Below are 26933 nucleotides of genomic sequence, written 5' to 3' on the forward strand. Positions count from 1 at the left end.
GCTAAGACCACAGGGCATGTGCGGAGATCAGGCATATCTTACGGAAATCCATCCTCTCCTTCTAACTGTGTGTGTTCCAGGGTTAGGACTCAGGACGTCAGGCTTGGCCACAAGTGCTGTCTGGACCCTCTGTGCTGTCTCAACTTCCCATCAAGCTGTTTTGTTTTATTCTTTGTTCAAGAATATCATGATCAAATTTTTTTGTTACAATCCAGTGATATCTTCAGAGACAAAGTTAGATAGTTCTCGCTGTGGCATATTATCGTGTGCCTGCAGACATCTGATGGAGCTCTCAAGAAAGAGTATGCACGGAGTGTAAAATAAAATGCAAAGTTAAGCTCTCATGAGTCTCCCCATAGACTGAGCATTGTTCAACTCAGTGCTTCCAAGTATCTTTGTGAAGTGACTCATTTTCAAATATTTCCAACACGGGGGAAGGGAAGCCATCTGTTGCATCATCTCGTGATATTTAGGGATTCTGCATTCTCAGAGCCCTTCCCAGGGAACGTTAGGAAAGGTGGGTGGCCAAGAAGTGTTTCTCCAGTGGGAAGGAGTAAGCAAAATTGGTCATGACTCTCTGGAAGTAAGTGTAGACAAACAACAGCAAGCAAGAGAAGGCAGCACCTCGGGAGAGGAGAGAGGAAAAACGGGAACAGGGACTCGCGGTCTGACCTGGACGGTGTGAGGCGGACACACTGTAGTTAAGCTGAGAAAGATCATCAACTGGGGACCGTAAGTTAATGCCTCCTGCGAAACGCAGGAACCCACCGGGAAAGCAATGACGCTGGAGCCTGGCAACTCTCCCCAGTACTCATCCCTTCAAAACTGTAAAGTCGAGTTCTACTCTTGTCCGCATATTTTAGGGAAAGAAAAGGAAACTCGCAGGAGCCAATTAACTTCTTCAGGTATCACACAGCAGAGTTTGCTGAGAAGCAGGCAGTTGGGAGCACATCTGTTCAATCAGAGCTGTTCTCCACCTACTGGGTGGGCCTTAGTCACGCAAGGAAAGCAGCCCATTGAAAGTAATATGGGGGCGTGCGGTGGAGGAGTGGGGACAATACGGAGACATAGAGAAGAGGATCTGGAACAATCTCCTTCTCCTGTAGAGTGTGGGGAACACCCCAGTGGCAGTGTCTGCGGCAGCCACGGTGACTTGTCCTCGGCGGGTGCTTGGCACATTGTATGGGGTAGGTGCTGTGCCCGCCCAGTGGAACACAGTTTGTAATCTCAGCACCCCAAAGGCAGAGGGGGATCCCAAGTTCTGCATAAGGAGTTGGAAGCCAGCCTGGTCTACCTGCGGCTTTGTTATAAATTAATTAATTAATTAAAATAAAATAAAATAAATATGGCTCATCAGGTAAAGGTGCCTATGGCCAAGGCTGAGTTCCTTTACTGGAACCCAAATGGTGGATGGAGAGAATCAACTTCCACAAATAGTGCTCACACATACATGTACTCTGACACATACACGTCAATAAATAAATGTTAGAAATCATCTAAAACACACACACACACACATACACACAAACACACACGGTACAGCAAGCAGGAAGACTTGCCGCCTTTTCTGCCCTTTGGAGACAGTGAACCAGAGAAAGACACTAATATCTGTTAGAAACTGGAAATTCATCCGTTAACTGGGCCCCGGTTTCTCTTTGCTTTGGTTACATATAAACACAGCTGCTGGCAAGCCAGTGTAGACTTCGTCTCCAGTACAGCCACCACCAGGGTTACCTGAGTAATAAAAGACGACCAAAGCCCTGTACAGCAATCTGGTTCTTTCTTCGGTGTCTCAAAACCGTGTTCTGAGGCTTTTTTTTTTTTTTTTTTTTTTTTTTTTTTTTGTTTTTTTTTGAGATTTTTTTCTTTATTGAGAAACTTAAAAGTCTTGGGTACATTAAATCCAATTTCTGGGAGGGGAAAAAAAATCAGAACCCACAATAGAAAAAAAAAAAGTTTACCTCCTGGGCCATAGCAGAACCCAGAGAATATATTCTCATAATTGAAAAATTCTAGGTGCTTCATAATTGACCTCTTGATACAAAATGACCTATTGAATTTGCAACTGTGTGGCAGACAAACCAGGGAGTCTTCAGACCTCAGCTTTTGCCATGAGGGGTTATTTGGCTTTTGACGCTTTTTCCTTGTCTAAGAGGTAGCAGCAGCAGCAGCAACAGCAGTGCCCACCTTCTGGGCGGCTTCTTTCTTGGCATGATGAGCCTGCAGGACTGCCACAGCTTCATCCACCTTGGAACGGAGAGACTCGGGGGACTCCAGCATGTGGAGCAGCTCCGAGTTGTCGATTTCCAGCAGCATCCCTGTGATCTTGCCGGCCAGGTTTGAATGCATTGTCTGGATGAGTGGGAACAAACGCTCCCCCAGCATCTGCTTCTGTTCCTGGGGGGGTGCTGCAGCCAGCATCGAGGCAGTCAGTGGCTCCTGGCCCTGGACATGGACCGCAGGCTGGGGTGCCTGCAGCGGCTGGATGGCAGGGTGAGGGCTGCGGACACTGGAGGCGTACTTGTATGGAGCCACAGCCCTGGGAGCAGCGGCAGCGACTGCGGCACGAGGTGCAAGGCTTGGCACGGCGGCAGGGACGCCTCCAGACTGGCAGCTGTCAGTCAGCCCTTGCTGGGCGGCACCAGCCCCACCAAAGTCCATAGCCAAGCGGTCCGGGCACTCAGACCCGACTCTCTGAGTGGTAGTAGGAAGGCCACGAGAGGCCGGAGCATTACCAGTTGGAGCCAGATGGCGAAGAGCTGGACGAGGCCCAGACTGCCGTATAGCACTTGGCATTCCCTGGAAGCCTTGAGGTCTCCCGCCTTGCTGCCAGCGTGGATTAGGCCTCATCTGTGCTAGTTGGTTAGGTGTGTAATATGGAGGTCTTCCCTGAGCCTGCGGAACTGCTGGCACGAAGTAGCCACCGGCCGCAGGCTGGAACTGATTTAAGATGGCATTAGCAGGGAGCGCTCTCATGCCAGCCACACGCTGCATATACTGGTTGGTCAGATGAGCCTTTCGCTCTTCCTTCCTCTGCGCCAGGGCAACATACAGCGGCTTAGAGCCCACAATTCGGCCGTTCATCTCAGTGACTGCTTTGGTTGCCTCTTCAGGAGACGAGAAGCAGACAAAGCCAAACCCTTTGCTTCTTCCGTCTTCTAGCATCACCTTAGCGCTGGTGATTGATCCAAAAGGAGAAAACTCTTTCCGTAATTTCTCATCGTCAATGGTGTCATCCAAGTTCTTAATGTAGAGATTCACTCCCTGGTACCGACTAATTCGCTCCTGCTTCAGCTGCTCAAATTTCCGTTTTAATTCAGCTTGACGCTCTACTTTTTTCTGTGCACGGCCTACAAATATGGCTTTCCCACTCATCTCCTTTCCATTCATTTCTTCCACAGCCTTATTGGCATCCTCGTGCTTCTCGTAACTGACAAAGCCAAAGCCTTTGGATTTCCCACTGGGATCTCTCATCACTTTGACGCTTAGGGTTTTACCAAACTGACTGAAGAGCTCTTTCAGGTTATCATCATCCACGTCTTCCCCAAAGTTTTTGATATAAACATTGGTAAATTCCTTGGCCTTGGCTCCAAGCTCAGCTTCACGCTCTTTGCGAGACTTGAATCTGCCCACAAACACTTTGCGGTCATTGAGGAGCATGCCATTCATCTTCTCGATGGCCTTGTCGGCAGCCTCTTGGGTCTCGAAGTGGACAAAGGCATAACCCTTAGAGCCATTCTCATCACAAACCACCTTACAGGACAGGATGTTTCCAAAGGCTGAAAAGGTATCATAAAGTGCCTTGTTGTCTATAGATTTGTCCAGGTTCTTGATGAAGACATTCCCCACACCAGACTTTCTCAAAGAGGGATCCCTCTGAGACCACATGATCCGGATTGGCTTTCCCTTAATCACATCAAAGTTCATGGTGTCCAAGGCTCTCTCGGCGTCAGCTGGCTGCTGGAAGTTGACGTAGGCATAACCCAGAGAGCGGCGGGTGATCATATCGCGGCAGACCCGGATGGACAGCACAGGCCCCGCAGGACTGAACTTTTCGTACAGCATGGCTTCGGTGACGTCCGAGTGCAGGTCGCCCACGTACAAGGAGGCCATGGGGTAGCTGCTGGCCGCAGCGTTCATCTCCCCACCCCCCACCACCCCGAGCCCCGCCAGGACTTCTTACAGGGCTCACTGCAGGACAAAAGGGGCTCCGAGGAGCCGTGGCCCGCGCCGCAGCGCACAGGTGGCACCAGCGACACCGGCAAAGGCTGGAGCAGGCGGGACGGGAGTGCGGGAACGCTTGCACGGAACCGCAAAAGCCCCAAAGACAAAAGGCTTTCAAAAACAATATGGCCCTCTCCTGGAGTTTGTACTCTCCAGCTGTCCTAGCTTGGGGCTTAAAAATAAAAATTAAACTAGGGAATCCCCTGGCAAAGGGGGCCAAAAAAATTTTTTTTCAAGAGGCAGACAGATGCTGCGCTCAACAGCGGCCCCGGGGACACGCGTTTCTCGATAAATATAGGCCCCGGGCTCCCGGCGGTTTACAATTACAGCGGCCCGGGAAGGGGGAAACCGAATCTTTGCGGGTGCCGGCGAAGGGCAGCGGACACGTGGTGCGGCCGGCCGGGGCGCGGGGCTGCCACGCGGCGCAGAGGCGTGCCGTGCGGGCTGGGGGCGGCTCACCACCGGACGGACTGACGCGGACAGACAGGCAGGCCGGAAACGTGCGAAAGTCACTTCCCCGCGGGCACTCAGCACGATTCGCTCTCCCGTTTTTTTTTTCTTTTTCTTCTTTGCTCTTTTTTTCTTTTCTTTTCTTTCTTTTTTTTTAAGGTTTTTAGGCTTTTTTGTAATTTTTTTTAAGCTTTTTCTCTTTTTTGCTTCAGGCTTGCTGAGCCCGAACGCAGCACTAGCTGCTGCGACCCGGGGCGGAGAGAGGCGGCCGGGACAGCCACCGCTCCATTTATACCCGCCCGCCCCGGGCGCTGCTGGTCGAAGGGCGCCTCGCGACCTGGGCGCAGTCGTGCCCGCCCACTCTGCCCGGGGGCCCGAGGCCTGTTCTGAGGCTTTTGAAGCAGAGGGTTTTGTATAAGGATAGTTTTTTAAAAAATTCCTGTGAACTAGAATTGAAAGATGTGGTGGCACACCCCTTAAAATCCCGGCAGTGGGGAAGCAGAGGCAGGCAGATCTCTGTCTGTGGGTTTGAGGCCAGCCTGGTCTACACAGTGAGTCAAGGTCTCAAAAAAAAAAAAGTCTTGTAAAAAATTTTGTTGCCCTATTATAACAAAATATTAGAATGCTTAAGAAATTTTATATGAGATTTATTTATGAAAGTCAAACTTCAACAACTAGTTCACATATTCAGTATCCAGGGAACAAGCGGCCACTTAACAATGAAGTCGTTTGTGCCTCTGAGGTCAAACAGTAAGACGCCTGTGGCAGAAGTCCTGACTCACTTCTGTTACCATCTGAGCATCTGATTTCTGTACATTTTCTGTGCGCATGCCCTACTTCTAAAATAAATAAATGTGGTTTAAAAACAGGGTTGGTTTGTGTGGAGCAGAAGACAGGGATATGAATAAGAACAAAATATATTATTAACACATTTGTGGGACCGAAGAGAGAGCTCAGTGGTTAAGGACATTTGCGACTCTTCCAGGGGGTCCTGGTTAAGTTTCTGGCACTTCCATGATGGCTCACAGCAGATCTGTAACTCCAGTTCCAGAGATCTGATTCCTCTGGCACCAGGAAGGCCTATGGCACATGCGTATGTACTCGGACATATAAAATAAAAATAAATACATCTTTTTAAAAAATAGCATACTTGTATGAAAATGCCATAATGATACCCATTATTTTGTATGTTAACTTGAAAAAATAAATTTTTTTGAAAAGGCAAAAAGGAATCAATGAGGGCTTTATTAATGAAGTGCTTATAAAAATTAACTCCGCATAGTTTGGGAATAATCTCCAAAGGACCAGGAAGAAAGTCATGATTTTCTATCATTTTCAATTTTCCGTGTTAATCATGTAAAACCATAGCTTTTCAGCTAACATAAGTTTGGTCTGCGAATACCATATGGCATTTTCTTAGAGGAAGTTGGGCCTCTACTGCCATCTACTGTGTTCTGTCAAGATCAGATTCAAAATCCCCCACATCAGAGGGATGAAGAGTACGTGGGCTATCCAAACAATTAAAATGAGAAGGAAAAAAAGTACACGGGAGAAAACATGAGTGACATTGCTTTGTGTAGGGCTATTTTATTTGTATTTTAATAAAGTTTACCTGAAGATCAGAGTGCAAAGCTAAGTCACTAGAGGCCAGGGAGTGGTAGCGCACACCTTTAACCCTAGGACTCAGGAGACAGAGGCAGATCTCTGTGAGTTCAAAACTACCCTGGGCTACACAAGATCGATCCAGAAACAGATCCACAGAAACAGATTAAAGGCTCACACCTTTAATCCCAATGTGTGGGAGTCACACACCATTAATCTCAGCACTAGGGAGGAGATGACAGGAGTGATATGGCTGGGCGGAGAAAGGAATACAAAGGGGAAGAGACAGGAACTCAGTGGAGCGTGGAGTCTGAGGTTTGGTGGAGACACGGTGCAGCCTAGGCAGTCTGAGGATCGCCCCTTCGGTCTGAGCGTTGGTAGAGGTAAAAGGTCTCTCTAATGCCTGACCGCTCTGCTTCTCTGATATTCATCCTTAGACCCTATATCTGTCTCTGGGATTTTAGTATTCACGCTACAGCTTTGTGAGATATGAGGTTTGGAGAAACATATTTGCCATCATACATTTCAACATATGTGAGAAGCATGGGGAAGGCTTATGTGTGGTTTCCCAAAATAAGATAAATTTGTAGAACAAAAAACAGAAAACAATATAACACGACTTGGCCTTCACCATCTTTACAAAGAATCTACTTCCATCCACACTTTCCGATTTCTCTCTGGTCGTATTGTCAGCATTCCTACCACAAGGAGCCACAACCATCACTCTTTTGTTTATTTATTTTGTAGAGACAGAACTACGCTGTCTTGATTACTCTGGGTTTATGAAGTGAGTTTAGTCAGGCCTTTAACTGTCTTCTCTTCCATGTACCATTGTTTTTTAGTACAGTTCCTGAGGATACGCTGACCTCCACCCCCCAAAAAATATTTTTGTTGCCTCTTCTTAACTGTAATTTTGCTGCTGTTATGAGTCTAGTGTGAAGAGCTGTGTTTTCCAACAGTCTTAGGTGACCCCTGGGAAAGGGTCAGTCGTTCTACCCCAAAGGTGGCAAGACCCACAGGCTGAGGACTGCTGAAAACTGCCAGGGTCTTGGTGGCTTGCTGGAGAGCCACCACAGCTGCTGCCGGATTGCTGTTATCAGTTGTTTCCTGAGGCAGGATCTGAGTGTCCAGCTGGGCTGACCGGGAACTAGAACTTCTCCGGCTTCATTCAGCCCAAGGGTTGGAATTACAGGGATGAGGCTCCATGCTGGGCTGGGAAAGGTTTTAACGGGTGATCTGTGAGTCGCTTTTTGCCTCAGACCACTTTACATCTGAGCAAACCCCAGAGATGCTTTCCAGGCTTGGGGAGCCTCTTCTCTCTCACTTAATCCCTTCAACAAATACAGATCAGCTCAAACCAAGATTCCTCCTCGTGGTGTGCAACTGTTTGTATCTCAATGGCCTCCCAAAGAGTCATCTTTCAGTAGTGCTCTTAGGGATGGGTGGAGTCTTTAGGAGTTGTGGCCTTGTGGAAGTTAGGTCATTGGATTGGGGTGGTTCTTAAAGGGGAAAGAGGGGCTTGGCTTTCCTCTTCCACTGTCTTTGCTTTCTTCCTGACTAGAGAGCCTCCTTTTAAGTTACCCTATAGTGTGCTGTTGCTGTGTGTGTGTAGACAGTCTTTATCAAGTTATCCTGATACCGGTTATAGTGTACTGTCGCTGTGTGTGTGTGTGTGTGTGTGTGTGTGTCCACACACACACACAGTCTTTATCAAATTAAGACTGTTTCCATCGCAGCAGCAGCCTACCTCTGCCGTCAAAGCAGTGACGTCATCACCTATCACCAGATGTCTCTCCACCATCAGCTATGGACCTGTGCATCCCTTAAAAGTGCCCGCTGGGCACAGCTCACTCTCTTGCCTCTTGTTCCTCTCTCCTCTTCTTCCTCTTGCCTCTTCCCTGTTTGTCTGTCTGTCTGCCTCTCTCATGTCCCCACTAGGACATGGCCTTTCACTCTTCCCCTTCCCTTAGAAACCTCCTGCACTAACTCGTGTTTGCTTAGTGGCATTTTTTTGACAGGGCCTGCTGAAAGGTACCCACTTCGCCTTTCTTTTTTAAAATCCTTTCAAAGGCAATTCCCTCTATGAGGGACTTTAAGTTGTGGAGAACTTAGACTGACATTTTGAAAACTCCTTTGGCAGCAGCGTGGAGAGCAGGCGTAAGAGCTCACCTGGAGAGAACTACCAGGGTGGAGGCGGTGGGTGTGAAGACACCCAACCCCAGATGGCTCTCCTGATCTTTTGTTTGGAGACCCTGAGATCAGAAGGGTTAACTGACTAACTCCTTCCCCTCCGGTAAGTGTCACAGCTCTGATGGAAAGGAATCCTGGCAATGGAGAGCCAAGGAATGCAGAGTATTACAGCCCCGGTGGAAGAGTATTCTGACAGTTGGCAGCCAGGGATTAGCACAGGTCACAATAAGCGTAGCGGTTTACACCCCTGGTCTAGGGAAAGGCTTCCCCAATGCAACAGCTCTGCTCTGCCAGGAGAGGGCGATCTGAGCAAAATTGTTCAGGCTCGGCTGGGCATTCTGGTACTCTGGAGTGTAGCAACTCTGCTAGGAGAAGAACAAAAGTGTTACAGCGGGGAGCGTTCCAGTCCCTCGTCTCTGCTCAGCTGAAGTGTTAACAGTGCCGTGCCGCTCCGCTCCTCTCCACTCCGTCGCTGCTCCGGCAAAAGATCTTCACCCACCACCTCATTCAAGAGAGTTATTGGGATGCAAGAATCCAGGAGAGAAGCCGCCGCTACCAGGGAGGAAGAAGAGCAGCCACAAACTAAACAGGCGCTGGGCTTAAACTTCTTAGGGGCGGAGTTTTCCCAAGAAGAAGAGGGATTGGTTAGTTTTTCCTGCTCAGGGATTGGTTAGTTTAGTTGGTCAAGGGCAGAGATGATTGATTTTAGGATCAACCTGTGTTTCTCTCACTGGCTTTTTTTTTTTTTTAAGCTTTTTGGCTCTAGTTTCAGGGCCAGTACATAATTCTTTCACTGGCTCTGATTCTAGGACCAAAGTGTGTTGCTTTGGCCCTGGTTTCAGAGTCAGGGTGTATTTCTTTGGTTCTGGGCATGTGGCTAAAATATTTCTTTCACTGGCTTGGGTCTCAGAGCCAAGGTGTGTTTCTTTCACTGGCTTGGGTCTCAGAGCCAGGGTGTGTTTCTTTCACTGGCTCTGGTTTCTGGGGGGGGGGGGGGTTCTTTGGCTGTCCCGTTTCCCCTACACCTCTTCCCCTGCTGGTTACATATTTCTGAAGACATTTCCCAGGATTTCTCAGTGAAGACCTGCATCCCTTCACACCCCAACAATTTATGTAATTTAACTTTGCTTTCGTATAATGCATATCTCTTTCAGTTTCTGTTGTCTGGTCCTGGAGACAGAGAGGAGACTAATTAAGTTGTTCTGTGAAGCCATACTCACAAATGAATCCCCAGCATTGCTGTGTGTACGGAGGCTAAGAGAACTCCACTGATACAGGATATGGGCAAGCTTTCCCGCTTGTGGAGTTCTGGGAGACCTTTGGTTGGTTGGTTTTTCTTTCCTTCTTTCTATTAATTTTCATACGTATGGGTGGTTTACCTATATACACATCTGTGTGCACATTTGCCTGGTGTGCACAGGTACCAAAAAAAAGGCATCCGATCTCCTGGGATTAGCATCACAGACAGTTGTGAGCTGTCATGTGGGTGCTGGGAATCAAACCTGGGTCCTCTGGGAGAGCAGCAAATGCTCATCAACCACTGAGCCATCTCTGCAGACCATCTCGGACTATCTTTAGCCTAATTAATACCTATTTGCTGCCCATTTCTGCGTCTGACTTACGGTTTTTCTTAGTAGACTACTAGCTTCCGCCACCCCAAAAGCTAAGCATGCCATCAGACAGCTCCAGAGGCTGCTAACAGAGGTTCCCAGCTCTCCTGTGTGTACTCTCCAGACAGGGCTGGCACACGCCTTTATCTCAGTACTAGCAGATCTCTGTGAGTTCAAGGCCAGCCTGGTCTCCAAGTTCCAGGACAGCCAAGGCTACACAGAGAAACCATGTCTTGAAAACAACAAACAAACAAAAAAAAAATAGGACACTTCCAAGAAGGAAGAGGACAGAACTGAGAGGAAACTTAGACTCTGAATGGCACCCAAATGCTGGAAGACCGAGACCTTAACATATCATTTTCTTTTTTTTTTTCTTTTTTTGATTTTCGAGACAGGGTTTCTCTGTAGCTTTTTGGTTCCTGTCCTGGAACTAGCTCATGTAGACCAGGCTGGCCTCGAACTCACAGAGATCCACCTGCCTCTGTCTCCCGAGTGCTGGGATTAAAGGCGTGCGCCACCACCACCCAGCTACATATCATTTTCAAAGTGGCTGCTTTTTCTCATTCTGCTCTGCAAAACACCAGCTTCAGTGGGGAAGGGTTTCTAGTCTGGTCCTCATTCATTCATTCATTCATTCATTCACCTATTCATTCATTTATGCCCCGGCAATACTTAAATATGCATGGGTAGCCCGTTTATCAAGGTTCTCCAGTTGTTCCTATCCTAGGCAGTCCTAGATGCTTGTTTTATTGTCATACCCAAGGTTCCACAGTCTTCCTTTATACTGTCTATCCAGCGTATTTGAGTGGGGGCTTCCTTTTTGCTTTATCCCGTGCACTCCTCCAAGCAGTGCTATCTTCCGGGATCTGCCCTCATTGATTCTCATAACATGGCTGAAGTATCTCAAGTGCCTTTGCCATAGCCTTCTGGAGATGGAGATGTTTCTTAATGTCATCGGTGCTCAGCCTGTCTCTTCGTGTGCCACCTAGAATCCTCCTGAGCCATGCCGTCTCGAACACATCAGCCACTGTTCTGAGGAGCGTTTCGTTGTCCAGGAGTACTAGTAGTCTTGACTATATTCCTCCTCAGCTCTTTACATTCTGCACTGGTGATTACAACATGAACCAAACTCATATACCTCTCACCAACAGAGCTATCTCCAGGGGCACAAAGAGGCACTGACCACTGAACCATTGAACAACACAGCCTATGTCTAGTTGTCTGAATGACCCCTGTTAATGTATTAAGGCTCAGTCAAAATTGTCACTTGTTGCTCTCCAGAGGCGCCAAGTTCGGACCCCAACACTCAAGTCAGGTGGCTATGCCAACCCCGTTATTGGACAGGGTGGAAGCGGGGGAGCACACACACATACTTATCTTTCAAAACAAAACAAGACAAAATTTAAAGATGGCTCTTCCTCAAGGTAGTTCCTCCTCCTGGAATCCTAACAACAGAACAATGCTATTAGGGTTGCTTTCGGAGTGAGCATGGATGACGGGTTTCAGGCTGGAGCTTGGGTGAGACGAAAGAAATGACATTTGACTGAATACAGCCAGCAAGCAAGATGACTTCTCCATGGCTGTACATACTTGGGCATCATCTCCCCAGAACCACGTGTAAATTATGGCAGTATTGTCTGTAATTGTCTGAGAAGGGTGGATGGATACTCAGAGGAGGGTCTCATGATCCTCCCTACCCACTCCTCAGATGAGGGTGTGTTAATTTGAACGCAATTGGCCTCCATAATCTCATAGGGAGTGTAGCAGAAACCAGAGACCTTAGGAGGATTCTAGGTGTCACACGAAGAGACAGGCTGAGCAGCGATGACATTAAGAAATATCTCCATCAGCCAGGCGGTGGTGGCACATGCCTTTAATCTCAGTACTCCAAAGACAGAGGCAGGCAGATCTCTGTGAGTTCGAGGCCAGCCTGATCTATAAGAGCTAGTTCCAGGACAGGCTCCAGAGCTACAGAGAAACCCTATCTCGAAAAACAACAACAACAAAAAAAAACAAAAACAAAAACAAAACAGAGAGAGAGAGAGACAGACAGACAGAGAGAGAGAGAGAGAGAGAGAGAGAGAGAGAGAGATCTCCATCTACAGAAGGATATGGCAAAGGCACTTGAGATACTTCGGCCATATTACAAGAATCAATGATGGCAGATACCCGAAGATAGCACTGCTTGGAGGAGCGCACGGGATAAGGCGAAGAGAAAGACCCAGAAAACGCTGGATAGACAGCATAAAGGAAGACTGTGGAACCTCGGGTATGACAATAACACAAGCATCTAGGACTGCCCAGGATAGGAACAACTGAACAACCATCATAAACAGCTGCCCATGCATGCTTAAGCATTGCTGGGGCATAAATGATGATGACTTTATAGTACTTCAGTATGCAAGGCTTGATGAGACGCAAGAGACAGACACACACAATGTGCCCCAGGCGTTCCTAGTCTCTCAACATTTTGTGCTAAAATAAACTTCTCCTTTAAACACGAAATAAGAGAGTTACATCTGTTGTTTCTGTCTGTTTGGAAACATCCGTCTGAGCCAAGGAGACTCCCTGAGGACGGTGGGAACCCTGGGAATTGCAGACGCCCCTACAAAGGGCAGCCCGGGGAGGCCGACTCAGGCCGAACACACCCGCTAGCATGAACCACTCTGATTGGCTCGACTGACCCTAGGCATCCAATCGGCGTAGCGTTTGTTGCGCAGCCGCGGCGACCTGGGTACACAAGTGGCCTGGCAGAGCTGCGGGTGGGCGACCGGGCCATGAACCTAGGGTAAGCGGGCGGGGACACCCTGGGCTGCAGGGCGGCGGGCGCGGGGACGGCGGTCGAGCGCGGGCTGTGGTGGCGCAGCGCCCCGGAACGGGGACGGCGCCCCGGAGGGCGAGCAGCTCCGGTCGCCACCGATGCCCTGCACCAAGCTGGGGCACCCCGGGCTGGGGCAGGACTGAGTCTGGGCGTGGTCTTCATTTCAGAAGTTCATCGTTTTTACCGGCTACCAAACCGGGATGTAGCCGCGCATCCAGAAGCTGGACGTTAGGTTCTCATGTGGGAGTTTATCCTGCCCCCGGGAGGAGAGGTAGGATAGGGTACTAGCAACTTCGGTTTCATTCAAGATGTTGCCTTATAACGTAAACATGAGCTGTTCATAGCCCTGCTACCGGATGCCTCAAACAAGCTTTCTCCCAGATTGTTTGCTTTAACAAACCAAGGCACTTTGATTCCTCTATCAAAGCAACACTGACCGAGTTCAGCTTTGCTAGTTAGACCTTGGTTTGATATTTTCTCTTTAACATCACCTTTGTCTTCGTTGCTGTTCATGGACACATTACCCATCCATCCCCAATAAAATAATGAAATACTGTGTGTGATCCCACCAGTGGAGTTGTGATGATTAACTTAATAGACAAGAGAAGTTTTGCTGGTAGCGTTTACCGTTTTTATATGTTGGTGCCTTTGACATGTAAAGTGTTGTACTAGCCAACGTTTCTTGTGCACTTATTATGATAGTAAAAACAAAGAGGCAATAAAGCATTCATGTATCATATGAAATATGCCCAAACTGGCATATTTAAGCAGCTGTCACCTTGGTGACCATTTTAAACATTTCCACGTGCTTGCAACCCTCCTTAGAATAGTCAGTCATGAACCATTACAAAACTAATAAATGGCATATCAGTGTCTTACACCTTGGTAAGTAGTTTGTGGCAGTAGCATGGGATTTTTGGTATAGAGCTACTGGTTAAAGGATGCTGTTATAACCTAATTTCTTTATTCCTTACCAGTAGCAAAAATCATGTTTCAGGTTAAAAATGGCAAACGCTTGCCTCACTGAGAAGTTATAAGTCTTTTCCTGTGATTTTTTTTCCTCTTTAGTTGAAAAATCCTTTCTAGATATTTATTTTAATTATGTGTGTATGGGTGTCATGTCTGCACATAAGACTATGGGTCACTTGTGTGCCTGGTGCCCTTGAAGGCCAGAGAGGTGGTTGTTAGCTACAGCGTTGGTTCAGCTCTTTAAAAAATACTCTAAAATATAAAGACTACTTTGGAGAGGGGTTCAGGCAGGAGGATCAGGAATTCAAAGCCAGCATGGCCTACATTAGTGAGGGTGAGGGCATCGTGGACTATATGACTATAGAGAAACAAAACCCCTGCTTTGATGGTCACATGATTCCTATATACAGTCAGAGGAATAGGTTTACTTTCAAGGTTCATATAAATATTTCTGGTTGCTATTAAAGTGTCGAAATCAATTTCTTTTTATATTGCAGAGATGGCTTAAAGCTTGAAACTGAATTACTGGATGGAAAAACCAAGCTGATACTGTCTCCATATGGTATGCTGTGTTATTGGAAGTCTAAAATGTTTAAGTTTGTGTGTAGAACATGTAGTAGTTTGGCAGACATTTTGCTTGTGATACAGTTAAATGACACTTGGAAAAAGCTTTTTCTCTTAAGTGTCTTTGAATTGATGTTTATCCGAGTAAAATCAGATTGCGACAGTGATTGCTGTTGTCCGTTTTGGTTCATAAAATGTATTCCATCTGTCATGTTTTTGATGCTAGCATACCTTCTTGCTGAATCAGTAATGCAGGTGGAGTTTAGAAAATTATGTGCTTTGCATGTTACCAAACTATTGTTTGAGAAAGTTATATTTATATTAATATAGCCATAATTGCTAAAGTATTTATTATTAGTAGTATTATTTGTTAGTTTTGAAACTCAGTATAGTTTTCAGTCTTCTCCATGAAGTTACTTGCCTACTCCCCACACGTGGGTTTGTAGTCTTGCCCTGGGAAGGTAACTGAAACAAAGATGAAATGGAGGTCACTACTTGAACCACCACATTGTAAAAGTTGGACTACTCAAGTGGGGCTTAATGCTTTTGGGCTGGTATTTTTATTGTCATCTTAAACAGCACTGAACGTTTTCTTTTGTCACCTATGCTTTGGGTTTATAGTTTAGTAATTTTATTTTCTTTTGTAGAACATAAATCAAAAGTTTCTGTGAAGGTAAGTTAAGTGATTTTTGACCCTACATGTTTCCATGTGTGAAATGTTTACTTTCATTAGTTCTAAGTGTTGAGGCAGGGTCTCTGAGTTGTACCCAGAACCAGCCAGTCTAGTCAATCTGGGCAGCTTTCTCTAGAGGATTTCCTGCCTCTGCTTTCTGAGCGCTGGGATTACAGGCTGGTCTTCATATGCGCCCAGCATTCATGTGTGCTCTGAGCATCTGAATACTGCTCCTTGAAGTTTTGTAACAAGCACTTTAATCACTGGGCAATCTCCCCAACCAGAACTTTGTCTTGATGGTATAAGAAGTAGTCATAGAACTTGGTTTAAAAAAGAAAAGAAAAGAAAAAAAACGGTGTGTAGTAATAAGGAGCGGCGGGGCTGCGTCCCCGGCACCCCAGCCGCCTGCTCGGCTAGCTTATGCCCCGAAATAATTACACGGACACTGTATTCTTTTAAACACTGCTTGGCCCATTCTCTTCTAGGCTAATTCTCACATATTAATTTAGCCCATTTCTAATCATCTGTGTATGGCACCCCAAGGTGCGCTTACCAGGAAGATTCTAGCCTATGTCCATCCTGGGTCGGAGCTTCATCCCGGGAGCGGGGCATGGCGTCTCTCTCAGGCGTTTGCTCCGGAGAGGAGAGCTGTCGAGACTCTGAGCTCACTTCCTCTTCCTCCCAGGCGTTCTGTTCTGTTTACTCCACCTACCTATGTCCTAACCAATAAAATGGGCCAAGGCAGTTCCTTTATTAGCCAATGACCTTCCTCCATCAAACAGTGTACTATGAAAAGGTGTTTATGACATAATCTCATCCATTAAGCTCTTGGGAATGATATGGGCTCTGTTGTTTTTTTTTGCTAAGAAACCTGAGCATAACAACTTTTATGGGTAAGGTTTTGTTTTTGTTTTTTTCCAGTCTCCTTTTATTATTCCTCTTTGGTTCAGAATTAACTAAGTATATCTTGATATAATATGTCATGGTTTCCTGTGTAATAGCCCTTCCTGACTGTTCTAGAACATTCACTTCATAGACCAGGCTGGCCTCGAACTCACAGATATCCCCCTGCCTTTGCTTCCAGAGTGCTGGGATTAAAGACATGCGCCCCCACTTCCCAGCTGAGGTTTTGGGTTTTGGTTATGTTTTAAGAAGACCTTTTCTGTATAACACTTCTGGCACAACTGGAATATGGCAAAATAATCCTTGTCACTGGACTGCAGTCAGTAGGTTTGTGTCCAGCAGGGATTTCCAGCAGCGTGAAGCTCCACATGGCGTCCAGCTCCATTCTGGCCTCTATTGTCCTCTTCAGGAGAGGGAGACAGTGAAAAAGCTCTGCCCTTGTTCTCCAGAAGAGCGAGGTCAGGGAGATGACTACAGTGACAGAGTTGGGGGGAGCTAGAGACCAGTGTGGAACCGAGAGACGACACACACACGAGGTGACTTTGTGATTAGAAGTTCAGAGATGAGGGATTAGTTAATGAAGTTGGGAAGTATATTCCAGGCTTTCAGAAAATATTACAAAATGCCAAATTATGAAAAATAAGTTATTGTAGAAAATGGTGTACCCAGGGACACTTAGGACACAAAGCTTGTGTGGAACGTTTGAATTTTTGCTCCAATACTCAGGCTAGCAAAGAACTTCATTGTCTTCCTGCCCCCGCCACAGTGCTGGGATTTCAGGCTTACACTACAAGCTCAGCTCAGAGTAGGAATTTTGATAAGGGAGGTGGATATAATCTAGCTTCCTAGGTGGGAAAACACAGTATGTAGCCCTGTGAAGGCAGATCGATGGCCATCACTGAAACTGATTACTGGTCAGTGACAGCAGTCTAAGGAGCGCCTGGTAAGGCACTGAACTTAACCTGGTGGTCACAGGGATGACAGGGGCCAGAAGTAGTTTCTAAGGCCTGTTATGGGAGTGCACAATACTTAGGAGTTTGAATGAGGTGATGTTTAAAGAAGTAAAGTGCCCAACGATGACACTGTCTCGTGAGTGAAGACAGCAGAGAGCAGCATTCCAGCGGCTGGAGATGGTGTGAGCTGGTGGCTGGGGTCACCTGGTGGAACCATGTGCAGTGTTTGATAATTTGATTGATAAAGTGACTTTTGAAAAACTAAAAGGACTTGGTTTTGAGGTGTTTTGTTTTGAGAAGAAGTTGGGAAGTATATTCCAGGACTATAGAAAATATTACAAAATGCCAAATTATGAAAAATAAGTTACTGTGGAAGATGTTGTACCTTGGGGACATATAGGACATAAAGTTTACCTTTATATCTCCACACAGCCCTGGCTGTCCTGGAACTCACAAGATGCACCTGCCTCTGCCTCCTGAGTGCTAGATTAAAGGGGTAAACCACACTTGGCTCTAAAATGACTTGTTTATGCCTAAAAATGAGAATCTGAAATCTGGCATTCTTGAATTTCTTGAACTATTGGAGGATCTTACAGCTAGGCTGTATCCTGTACAAGAGTGCAACAGAGCTAGGAAAGTACGGTGGCATCCTTTAGGTGAGAGAAATGCCCTGGAGATCATGCCAATTTCCATCTGGTCTAACCTATTCACCCATCATTTAGACAGTTATATTGTAAAAGCTCCAGGGATGCAAAAGCAAAAAGGTACCCAGATGCTGGAGTTATCCAAAACCTGCAGCCAGCAGCTGGAGAGATGGCTCAGTGGCTAAGAGCACTGACTGCTCCTACAACAGGGCAGCTCATACCCATCTGTAACTCCAGTTCCAGGGGATCTCACACTTCTTCTGACCTCATAAACATAAACTCAGGCACACATACATAAAATATATATTTTTAAAAACAATCAAAACCTAGAGCCAGGAATACACAAGTGAGGGGTTTGCTTAGTATATGTGACAGACTGCAGATTAAAGAATGGAAAAGAAAGGATTGTTAGGAAGGAAATGAGCAAGCGGGGTGGTGCTAGGATGGGCAGGTAGTCGAGCCCAGCATGTGTAAACAGTACTTAGGATTGGGATGTGGGAGAGAATGGGCTAGAAAGAAGGAGTGATAGTCTTTATCTAGAACTTGGAATTGTGGAGCGCTTGCAGTTGTGGGTTCTTACAGGGTCAATATAAGATCACTGGGGTCACAGTGTAACATCAGGGACACTGGGGAATTGATGTGGGAGAGTCTTCTGTTTTGTGTTGATTTCATTGGTTAATAAAGAGACTGCCTTGGCTCTTTGATAGGACAGAAAATTAGGTAGGCGGAGTAAACAACAAAATGCTGGGAAGAAGGGAAGTTAGGCAGACACCAAGGATCCAGCCACCAGGTCAGACAGTGCTGAATCTTTCCCAGTAAGACAGCACTTCGTGGTGCTACACAGGTTATTAAAAATGGTTAATCAAGATGTGAGAATTAGCCATTAGGGGCTGGAACTATTGGGCCAGGCAGTGTTTAAATGAATACAATTTGTGTGTTGTTATTTCGGGTGTAAAGCTAACCATGCAGGAGCCAGGCGGGATGAAAAACAGGCCTGCCCGCAGCTCCTTCTACAGGGAATGAGTGAGGCCATCTGGAGAATATTGGATGAGTATCAGGAAGTGACTGCCAGAAGCGTGGAAGAATTCTATGTGGCTGTGACCACGATAGTAATTCACACGGGACTGGAATTGGTGAGTGTGGCCGAGCAGCTAAGATAGTCAAGGGATAAGGACTGGTAACCTCAAAGAGAGTGTGAGTTACATAATTTACTGGTACAAAATTCAAAGCTGGCATATGAAGATGACCTATAACATACAATTTTATTTGTGTTCTCTATTACCTAGAGTTAAAATAATTTCTCATTGTTGAGTCTTCAAAGGGAAAGTTTGCACAGGTAAACACTATCTTATGGCTATAGTACCTAATTAATAGCATAATGAAATGCTTAGAGGCCTGGTTTATCACAGATTTTAAGCATAAAGATGATGTTAGCCAGATGTAGTGGTTCATACTTGCAGTCTCAGAAGAGATGAGGGGATCAAGGCCAGCTTAGGCTGCATAGCAAAACTGTGTCTCCAGACAGAAAGGAACAGGTCAGTTTTTTTCATATACTGTCATAAAGAATAAACTTGTGTTTTCACAGATGGGAAATAAGATCAAGATTGCAAAATGTCCTTTAAGAATAAAACAGACTGGACACATTCTAAGATCAACACAGAATTCTTACACTGGGAGTGAAAACGTTTTTCAAAAGAAGTTAATCAGTTCAGAATCTTCACAGGCAAGATCTGAGAAAAGCAGATTACCGTTTTCACCGTCTCAGGGTTCATGTCAGCAGCATGCAGAAAAAGACTGTCTTCATTTCCCGAAAGAGTCTTCACCTGCAGCCTCTACCGTCCAGAAGATTATAAACACCGCAGATAAATGCCGAGTGGCTCAACAGAAGCCTTGCAAAACACACGTCAGCGAAAACATGAACAGCAGCGTGGTGTGTCTAACCCAAGACCAACTACAGCAGATTTTGATGAGTGTGAGCCAAGGAAGTGGATCTGTGTCCCTAGCTGAAAATGGAACGGAGGAGAAAGCAAGTAAGATTCTTCTTAAACCTTGTTAACTATTAATTTTCCCAGTATGTACTTATGTATTTCAGATTCATTGGCTGCTTTTGAGACTGTCTCTTGAAATCTGATTTAACATGCAATGACCTTTTGTTTTTTTGGAGGGAGGGTGTTACAAGACAGGATTTCTCTGTGTAGCCCTGACTGTCCTGGAACACGCTCTGTAGCCTAGCCTGGCCTCAAACTCACAGAGATCCGCCTGCCTCTGTCTCCCGAATGCTGGGATTAAAGGTGTACACCACCATACATTAGGCCTTACATAAAATATGTAAAACTGCTTTATAATGTTGCCATATGTTAAGATTAATGCTTAAAATATTTTTTTCTTTCTTTCTCCTCCCTCCCTCCCTCCCTCCCTTTCTTTCTTTGTCAGGGTCTCTTTATGTAGCTCTGGTCTGGTCCTGGAGCTTTGTACATAGATCAGGCTGGTGCTCAGACTCACGAAGATCCATCTGCCTCTGCCTATTGAGTGCTGGGATTAAAAGCCTTTGACACTGTGCCTGGCCTCAAAATAATCTTAAAAGCTGGTTTGGGGGCTGGAGAGATAGCTCAGTAGTTAAAATATTTATATAAGCCAGCAATGGGGTTTAGCCTTATAGTCCCTGAACTCAGCAGATTGGGGCAGGAGTACACAAACTGAGGCAAGCTTGAGCCACACAGTGGGAACCCATTTCAAAAACAAAAAATTACACGCAAGGGTTTAAAAAGATAAGCCTCTGATATTGAAGGGAATCTTAAGACACCTTGCTGTGAAGACTTGAGTTTCTGAAAGACCATGTTCTAGTTCCTGTTTGTGATTCCTGGCTTCCCTCCATCCCTGCTGAGGTTGGCTATACTGTTCTTTCACTGGTATAAATCAGATGTATTCCTAGAAGAGTATTGTAGGCTTTCTGTTCCGCCAATCAGGGTTTTGTTTTAAAAGCCCACTGTCAGCTCTGAGCTCAGGCATTGTGACTGTGAAGGTACTCAGATACCATGGAAGGGTCACGCAGGCAGCTTGGGTGCAGGGGAGCTTCTGTGTGCTCCCGTCTGTGCAGAGTGGGGTTCCTTCTCCCCGTCTAGATATCTGTAAAATAAAGGAAGCTGGCTTTCTCTAGGTCAGAATTGTAGCTCAGAACTGAATAGGTATAAGGAGAGTTAATACCAGTAGAGTTAAGACATTTTACTTAATCCTGAGGTAACTTGCATTTTAGATGCTCCCTCTTCTAAGAGAAATGACACATTCAGGAGGGATCACACGGATGTTTAAGCTAGAACATGAACTTTTTGTACAAGACTTGATTTAATTATGGTAGCTGGGCACATAGACTACAGTTCACAGAAAACTTCCACAGATAAAGAAGAAAAACAAGGTCATGGTTGTTGTTTTTTTAATAAATTTATTTATTCATTTATTTTACATCCCAGCCACAGTTTCCCCTCTCTCTTCGCCTCCCAGTCTCTCCCTCCATCCCCTCTCTGTTCCCACCCCCCAAACCATTATTCCTCCATTTATTTATGGGAGGTCATGGTTTTAATTAAACTATTTGCATTTGCCTCTCTCTGTATTGTGATTTATATTATAGTTATATATAATTACAAATTACATGTAATTTTAAATTATATAAATTAAGCTATAAATATAAATTATTTTGGCAAGAGTGAATGGAGGTGTTTTGTTTTGTAACTAGGCTGGCTTCAAACTCAGGACATAGCTGAAGATTGACCTTCTGCCTTCCTGCCTCCACCTCCTGAGCTTTTCAACATAGCTATGCTCCACCTTACTGGTTCGTGCAATGCTAGAGATGGAGTATACTGGGTTGGCATACAAGCAAGCATTTCGCTGTGTTCTAGACAAGCTTAGTGGTATTCCCAGCCCTGATTCTTCTGTCTTGGCTTTGGTTTTGTTGTTGTTGTAAAAAGTCATACAGCTGTGACAAGGAGTCAGCTGTTTAACCTCTGGGCCTCAACTTTCTCTTTCTCTTGATTATTGTTTGGGGTAAGGGTCTCATGTAGGTCAGCCTGGCCCCAGTCTACCAGTACCCTGTCTCACACGAGAAGATCCTGTCAGTCTGTTTTTGCTGTTGTTTCCAGGGTCGTCTTGAACTCCTCCCAGCTTTCCTTCCCTTGCCTCCCAAGTGCCAAGACTCTAGGTTTGCTACGTGCTGGATTATGTGGTGCTGGGGTCAGCCTAAGGCTGTGTTCGTGCTGGATTATGTGGTGCTGGGGTCAGCCTAAGGCTGTGTTCGTGCTGGATTATGTGATGCTGGGGTCAGCCTAAGGCTGTGCTCGTGCAAGGCAGGCACTCAGCTGACCGGGCTGTCAGCCTTTGTTTTTGAGATGCTATCACGTAGCTGAGTGATGTGGGAGTGTCATCTATCTGTTGCTTTCATTGGTTAATTAATAAAGAAACTGCTTAGCCTTTGATAGGCCAGCCCTTAGGTGGGTGGAGTAGACAGAACAGAATTCTGGGAGAAAGAAAGCAGAGTCAGGCAGTAGCCATAGCTCTCCTCTCTGAGATGGATGCAGTTAAGAATATTCCCGGTAAGACATCAACCTTGTGGTGTTACACTCATTAGAAATGGGTTAATCAAGATGTGAGAGTTAGCCAGTAAGACGCTAGAGCTAATGGGCAAAGCAGTGTTTAAAAGAATACAGTTTCTGTGTAATTATTTCAGGGCATAAGCTAGCCAGGCGGCCGTGAGCTGGGACGCAGGGCAGCCCGCAGCTCTTTCTACAGCTGAGGCTGCCTTAACTTCTGATTCCCTTGCTCTGTCTCCTGAGTGCCAGGATTACAGGTGTGCGCTATCATTCCCAAGAGTCAGGCTCTAACTGTGTAGCCAGGGCTGGCCTGAAACAGGTTGGCCTACCTCTGCCTCCTGAGTGCTGGGACTAAAGGTTGGCGCTTCCACACTTCCCTGTTTTCATTTATTTATTTATTTATTTTGAGACAAGATCTTACTCTGCATCCTAGGCTGGCCAAAGACTTGGTATGTTGTCCAGACTGGCCTCAAACTCCGAGTGATCCTCCTGCCCCGGCTTCCTGAGTTATACCTGAGGGTTATGGGTATGAGCCATCATGCCTGCTAAGACTTTTCTTTTGACTGGATATTAGGATGATTTTAAAACATGTGTGATTTTAAAACATGTGTTTTATTTCCTAGGCCAAGACAGTTTCCAGTTGATCAGTGCCCCTAGCCAGCTGAAGGGTGTGAATGCCACAGGGTCACTGCAGAAGACGGAGGCCGTCTCACCTGTCTCAGATGAAGGGAAGTGTGTCCTCAGTAGAGCTCAAGAGGCCCTTCAGCAGTGTGAGCAGAAAATGGCCATGTATGTGACTCACATGTGTTTCTCGGGTATTTGGAGAATATGTATTTGCCTGTCCATTGCATGTGAAGTGCTCTGAAGATGTGGCCGTCAGTCACATGGAAACATAATGATAAGGCTCCTTGGTTCCTGTGTGTGTTCTATCTTAGAGAGAGTGAGTGGAAGCCAGCTGACATATTCAGTACTCTGGGGGAACGGGAGCGCGATAGAAGCTTGTTGGAAGCCAGAAGAGTGCAGTGGAAGAAAGAGCTGGGTAATTTATATGCTTTTTGGTATAGGTCTGTTGGCCCATGGGGTACTTGGTTACTTTTTAGTACATTAGCAAGTTTGGTTCAATATGAGCAGTGTGCCTCTAGCATCCTCCTGGAGTCCTGCAAGTAGTCCTGGACCTTTTCTGTTTGTGTCTCTGTGTGTGTGTGTGTGTGTGTGTGTGTGTAGGTCAGAGAACAATTTGTAAGGGTCAGTTCTCTTCTTCCACTGTTGGGATTGGATTTAGGGTGTCAGACTTGGTGACCAGTGAGCCATCTCACCAGCCTATAACTCCAGTTCCTATTTTACCTTCAGAAGTTAGTGGGAACTGAGAACATCCTGCCCTGAAATAGGTGATATATTGCCGAATTTTACAGAAGAAACCAAGGTTTAGCGTAAAAAATAGCAGTGTATCTGTTACTCATCAGGAAGAAGTTGAGCTTGGAGTTGACCCTAAAGTTAGGCTATGGACCTTATAAATCTGTTAGTAATAATAACATAGAAAGGTGGAAACGCACAGCAGTTAGCACACAGTATTCTGAGAAATTGTTTCACCTTACTATCTCTGTAATAAAAACATTCTGTCTATGCTGTACTTAAGTTTAACTCTAATTCAATGTTTTCTTTTATCCCACATCCTTCAAAGTTCCTTTCTGCCTTGTGAGTCATCTTCTCCCAAGCAAACTACTTTGATTAACTGCTACATTTTGTACTCCTTAAGGTCGTGATTTGTTTACATGATTCTTTTTTTTACAGTTTTTATATGTATTTTTTAAAAAGGACATTATTTATAGATGAACAGGTTGCCTTAAAAAAGAAAGAAAAAGAAGCTTCTCAAAAATGGAATGATCCTTGGACAAAATCTGAACTAGAATGTGAGAAACTTCACATCCTTGACCAGGCTAAGGTAAGAATATCACATTCAGTCAAGCATTCTTTTTTTTATTGATAAGTATTGAGCTCTGCATTTTTCTCTGTTCCCCTCCCTGCCTCTTCCCTCCACACTGCAACCCTTGCCCAAGGTCTCCAGCTCCCAGTTTACTCAGGAGATCTTGTCTTTTTTTTACTTTCTACTTTCCATGTAGATTAGATGTATGTAAGTCTCTCTTAGTGTCCACATTGTGGTCTAAGTTCTCTGGGATTGTGATTTGTAGGCTGATTTTCTTTGCTTTATGTTTAAAAACTACCTATGAGTGAGTACACATGATAATTGTCTTTCTGCGTATGCGTTACCTCACTCAAAATAATGTTTTCTAGCTCCATCCGTTTCCTGCAAAATTCAAGCTGTTGTTATTATTTTCTGCTGTGTAGTACTCCATTGTGTAAATGTACCATGTTTTCCTTATCCATTCTTCGGTCAAGGGGCATTTAGGTTGTTTCCAGATTCTGGCTATGACAAACAAAGCTGCTATAAACATAGTTGAGCACATGTCCTTGTGGCACAATTGAGCATCCTTTGGATATATACTGAAAAGTGATATTACTGCGTCATGAGGAAGGGTGTTTCCTGATTTTCTGAGAAATCGCCACATTGACATCCAAAGGGATTGTACCAGCTTGCATTCCCACCAGCAATGCAGAAGTGTTCCTTTTCCCCCACAACCTCTCCAGCATAAGTTGTCATCAGTGTTTTTGATCTTGGCCATTCTTACAGGTGTAAGATGGAATCTCAGAGTTGTTTTGATTTGCATTTCTCTGATGTCTAAGGATGTTGAACATTTCCTTAAGTGTATTTCAGCCATTTTAGATTCCTCTGTTGAGAGTTCTCTGTTTAGATCTGTACTCCATTTTTTATTGAATTATGTGTTCTTTTGGTGTCCAATTTCTTGAGTTCTTTGTACATTTTGGAGATCAGACCTCTGTCTGATGTGGGGTTAGTGAAAATCTTTTCCCATTCTGTAGGCTGTCGTGTTGTCTTATTGACCATGTCCTTTGCTTTACAGAAGCTTTTCAGTTTCAGGAGGTCCCATTTATTAATTGTTTCTCTCAGTGTCTGTGCTGCTGGAGTTCTATTTAGGAAGTGGTTCCCTGTGCCAATGAGTTCAAGTGTACTTCCAACTTTCTCTTCTATAAGGGCCACCTTATAGCCCCTCCTGGCATAGAGGTGCAGTGGGAACAGTTTGGAGCTTTTCGGAGCAACTGCGAGGAGATGGGAAAGCCCTTTCCATCCAGACGAATGTTTCAGGTTAGGGAGAGGCTGTGGACAGGTCCTAGGACGAGGCCCTTGTTGGGAGAATCTTCGAAATCACTTGACTGGAGGAGAAGACCTCTTTCATCTTGAACAGTTGTCCCTGAGCTAAGGTCTACCTCAGAGAAGGATGTGGAAAACTAAGCACCATTGCCCATCTTTGTACGTCCTGGGTGGTCAGGTAGTGGCAAGTGGGGCATATGGATGCAGAAGAAAGCTGTAGCCTGTAGTATTTCCTCCGAGCTGGGCATGGCGGTACACGGGGATACATGCACCGTGTATTAGATGCTATGGAGATACAGCATCTCAGATAATGAAACAAAACCCAGTGACATGTTCACTCCAAGTGCTGCCTCTGCTATCACAACTCCCCTAGAGCAGCCAGAGCTACCCCAGCTGCTTGGATCCCACACTCCTTTGAATGATAGATCCATACTGCAGCAGGAGCGTTCATCCCCTGCTAGGCTGCCGACTCCAGGTGTCGCCTCTTGTTCTTTGCCCCAGTAGGTGCCTGATCAGTGGGAACAGCTCTGAGGTGTGAGGGTGGTGGCAGTGAGACAGAAGAGCACCTTGTTGAGATGGGAATAGGGAACCTGAGTCTGGGCTAAATACGACCAATGGGAGCTTCCAAGAGCCAGGGGTGGCCCTGGGGAAGGCTTTCTCTGTGGTTCCATTTCGGTTGCTCCATGCTAGTCCACCTGTCTTGCGAGGGGGAGGGGCTTCTGTCCCTGGGCCCCAAACTTGCCTCCCCCTCATGCTTAACTTTCCTCCCCCATCACTGCACCCAGCTTATGCCTGATTCTAGGCTGCAGATGGAGGAGTCTCCTTGGTGAGGTAGAAATCCTGATGTGTGTTGCCTTTGAAGGCAGGTAGGATAGCCAAGTGCTTAGGACGTTCTGGGTACTTAAGTTTAGAAAGGCTTTGCTTGTTTGCAGCCTGGGAGCCGAGGTGGAACGAGAGTCTGTGCACAGCTGGGGAGCCCCACTTCTCCTGGGAGACACTTTATTTTTTTTTTTTCATTTTTTAATTGATATTTATTGAGCTCTACATTTTTCACTGCTGCCCTCCCTGCCTCTCCCCTGCCCTCTACAACCCTCCCCCAAGGTCCCCATGTTCCCAATTTACTCAGGAGATCTTGTCTTTTTCTACTTCCTACTTCCCATGTAGATTAGATGTATGTAAGTCTCTCTTAGTGTCCTCATTGTTGTCTAAGTTCTCTGGAATTGTGGTTTGTAGGCTGGCTTTCTTTGCTTTATGTTTAAAACCCACCTCTAAGTGAGTACATGTGATCATTGTCTTTCTGTGTCTGGGTTGCCTCTCTCAAAATAATGTTTTCTAGCTCCATCCATTTTCCTGCAAAATTAAAGCTGTTGTTATTATTTTCTGCTGTGTAGTACTCCGTTGTGTAAATGTGCCACATTTTCCTTATCCATTCTTCGGTCAAGGGGCATTTAGGTTGTTTCCAGGTTCTGGCTATGACAAACAAAGCTGCTATGAACATAGTTGAGCACATGTCCTTGTGGCACA

The 26933-nt window shown here is 45.7% G+C and overlaps 2 protein-coding genes across 8 annotated transcripts in view; one reads left to right on the forward strand and one right to left on the reverse strand.

The window, feature by feature from the left end:
• Positions 1-1855: 1855 nt before the first annotated feature.
• On the reverse strand, positions 1856-5017 carry LOC121455201 (polyadenylate-binding protein 4-like). 3 transcript variants are annotated; one of them, XM_041662808.1, is made up of 2 exons: positions 2188-5017; positions 1856-2137 (listed from the first exon to the last, which is right to left on the reverse strand). In XM_041662808.1, exons 1-2 carry the CDS (start codon positions 4138-4140, stop codon positions 2120-2122), a joined length of 1971 nt encoding a protein of 656 aa, XP_041518742.1. In that variant the 5' UTR covers positions 4141-5017; the 3' UTR covers positions 1856-2119. The 3 variants fall into 3 exon arrangements, with proteins under 3 accessions (XP_041518742.1, XP_041518744.1, XP_041518743.1); XM_041662810.1 differs by having other exon boundaries at positions 1856-2600; positions 2736-5016; XM_041662809.1 differs by having other exon boundaries at positions 1856-2599; positions 2687-5016.
• Positions 5018-12798: 7781 nt separating this feature from the next.
• The window catches only part of Ccdc66 (coiled-coil domain containing 66), a 44761-nt gene continuing 30626 nt past the window's right edge, over positions 12799-26933 (forward strand). For 4 of the 5 annotated variants that reach the window (XM_041662319.1, XM_041662320.1, XM_041662321.1 and 1 more), the window contains exons 1-7: positions 12804-12864; positions 14364-14428; positions 15078-15103; positions 19189-19633; positions 22807-22972; positions 23119-23222; positions 24013-24125. In XM_041662319.1, coding sequence (XP_041518253.1) covers positions 12854-12864; positions 14364-14428; positions 15078-15103; positions 19189-19633; positions 22807-22972; positions 23119-23222; positions 24013-24125 — 930 coding nt within the window. In that variant the 5' untranslated portion in view covers positions 12804-12853. Of the gene's footprint in view, positions 12865-14363; positions 14429-15077; positions 15104-19188; positions 19634-22806; positions 22973-23118; positions 23223-24012; positions 24126-26933 lie in introns of all 5 variants that reach the window. The other variant, XM_041662318.1, reaches the window with a different exon arrangement.

Source organism: Microtus oregoni, unplaced genomic scaffold (assembly GCF_018167655.1).
Source record: "Microtus oregoni isolate MIOR12 unplaced genomic scaffold, Mior012 000013F_ref0000133, whole genome shotgun sequence".
In the NCBI taxonomy this organism is placed as follows: domain Eukaryota; kingdom Metazoa; phylum Chordata; class Mammalia; order Rodentia; family Cricetidae; genus Microtus; species Microtus oregoni.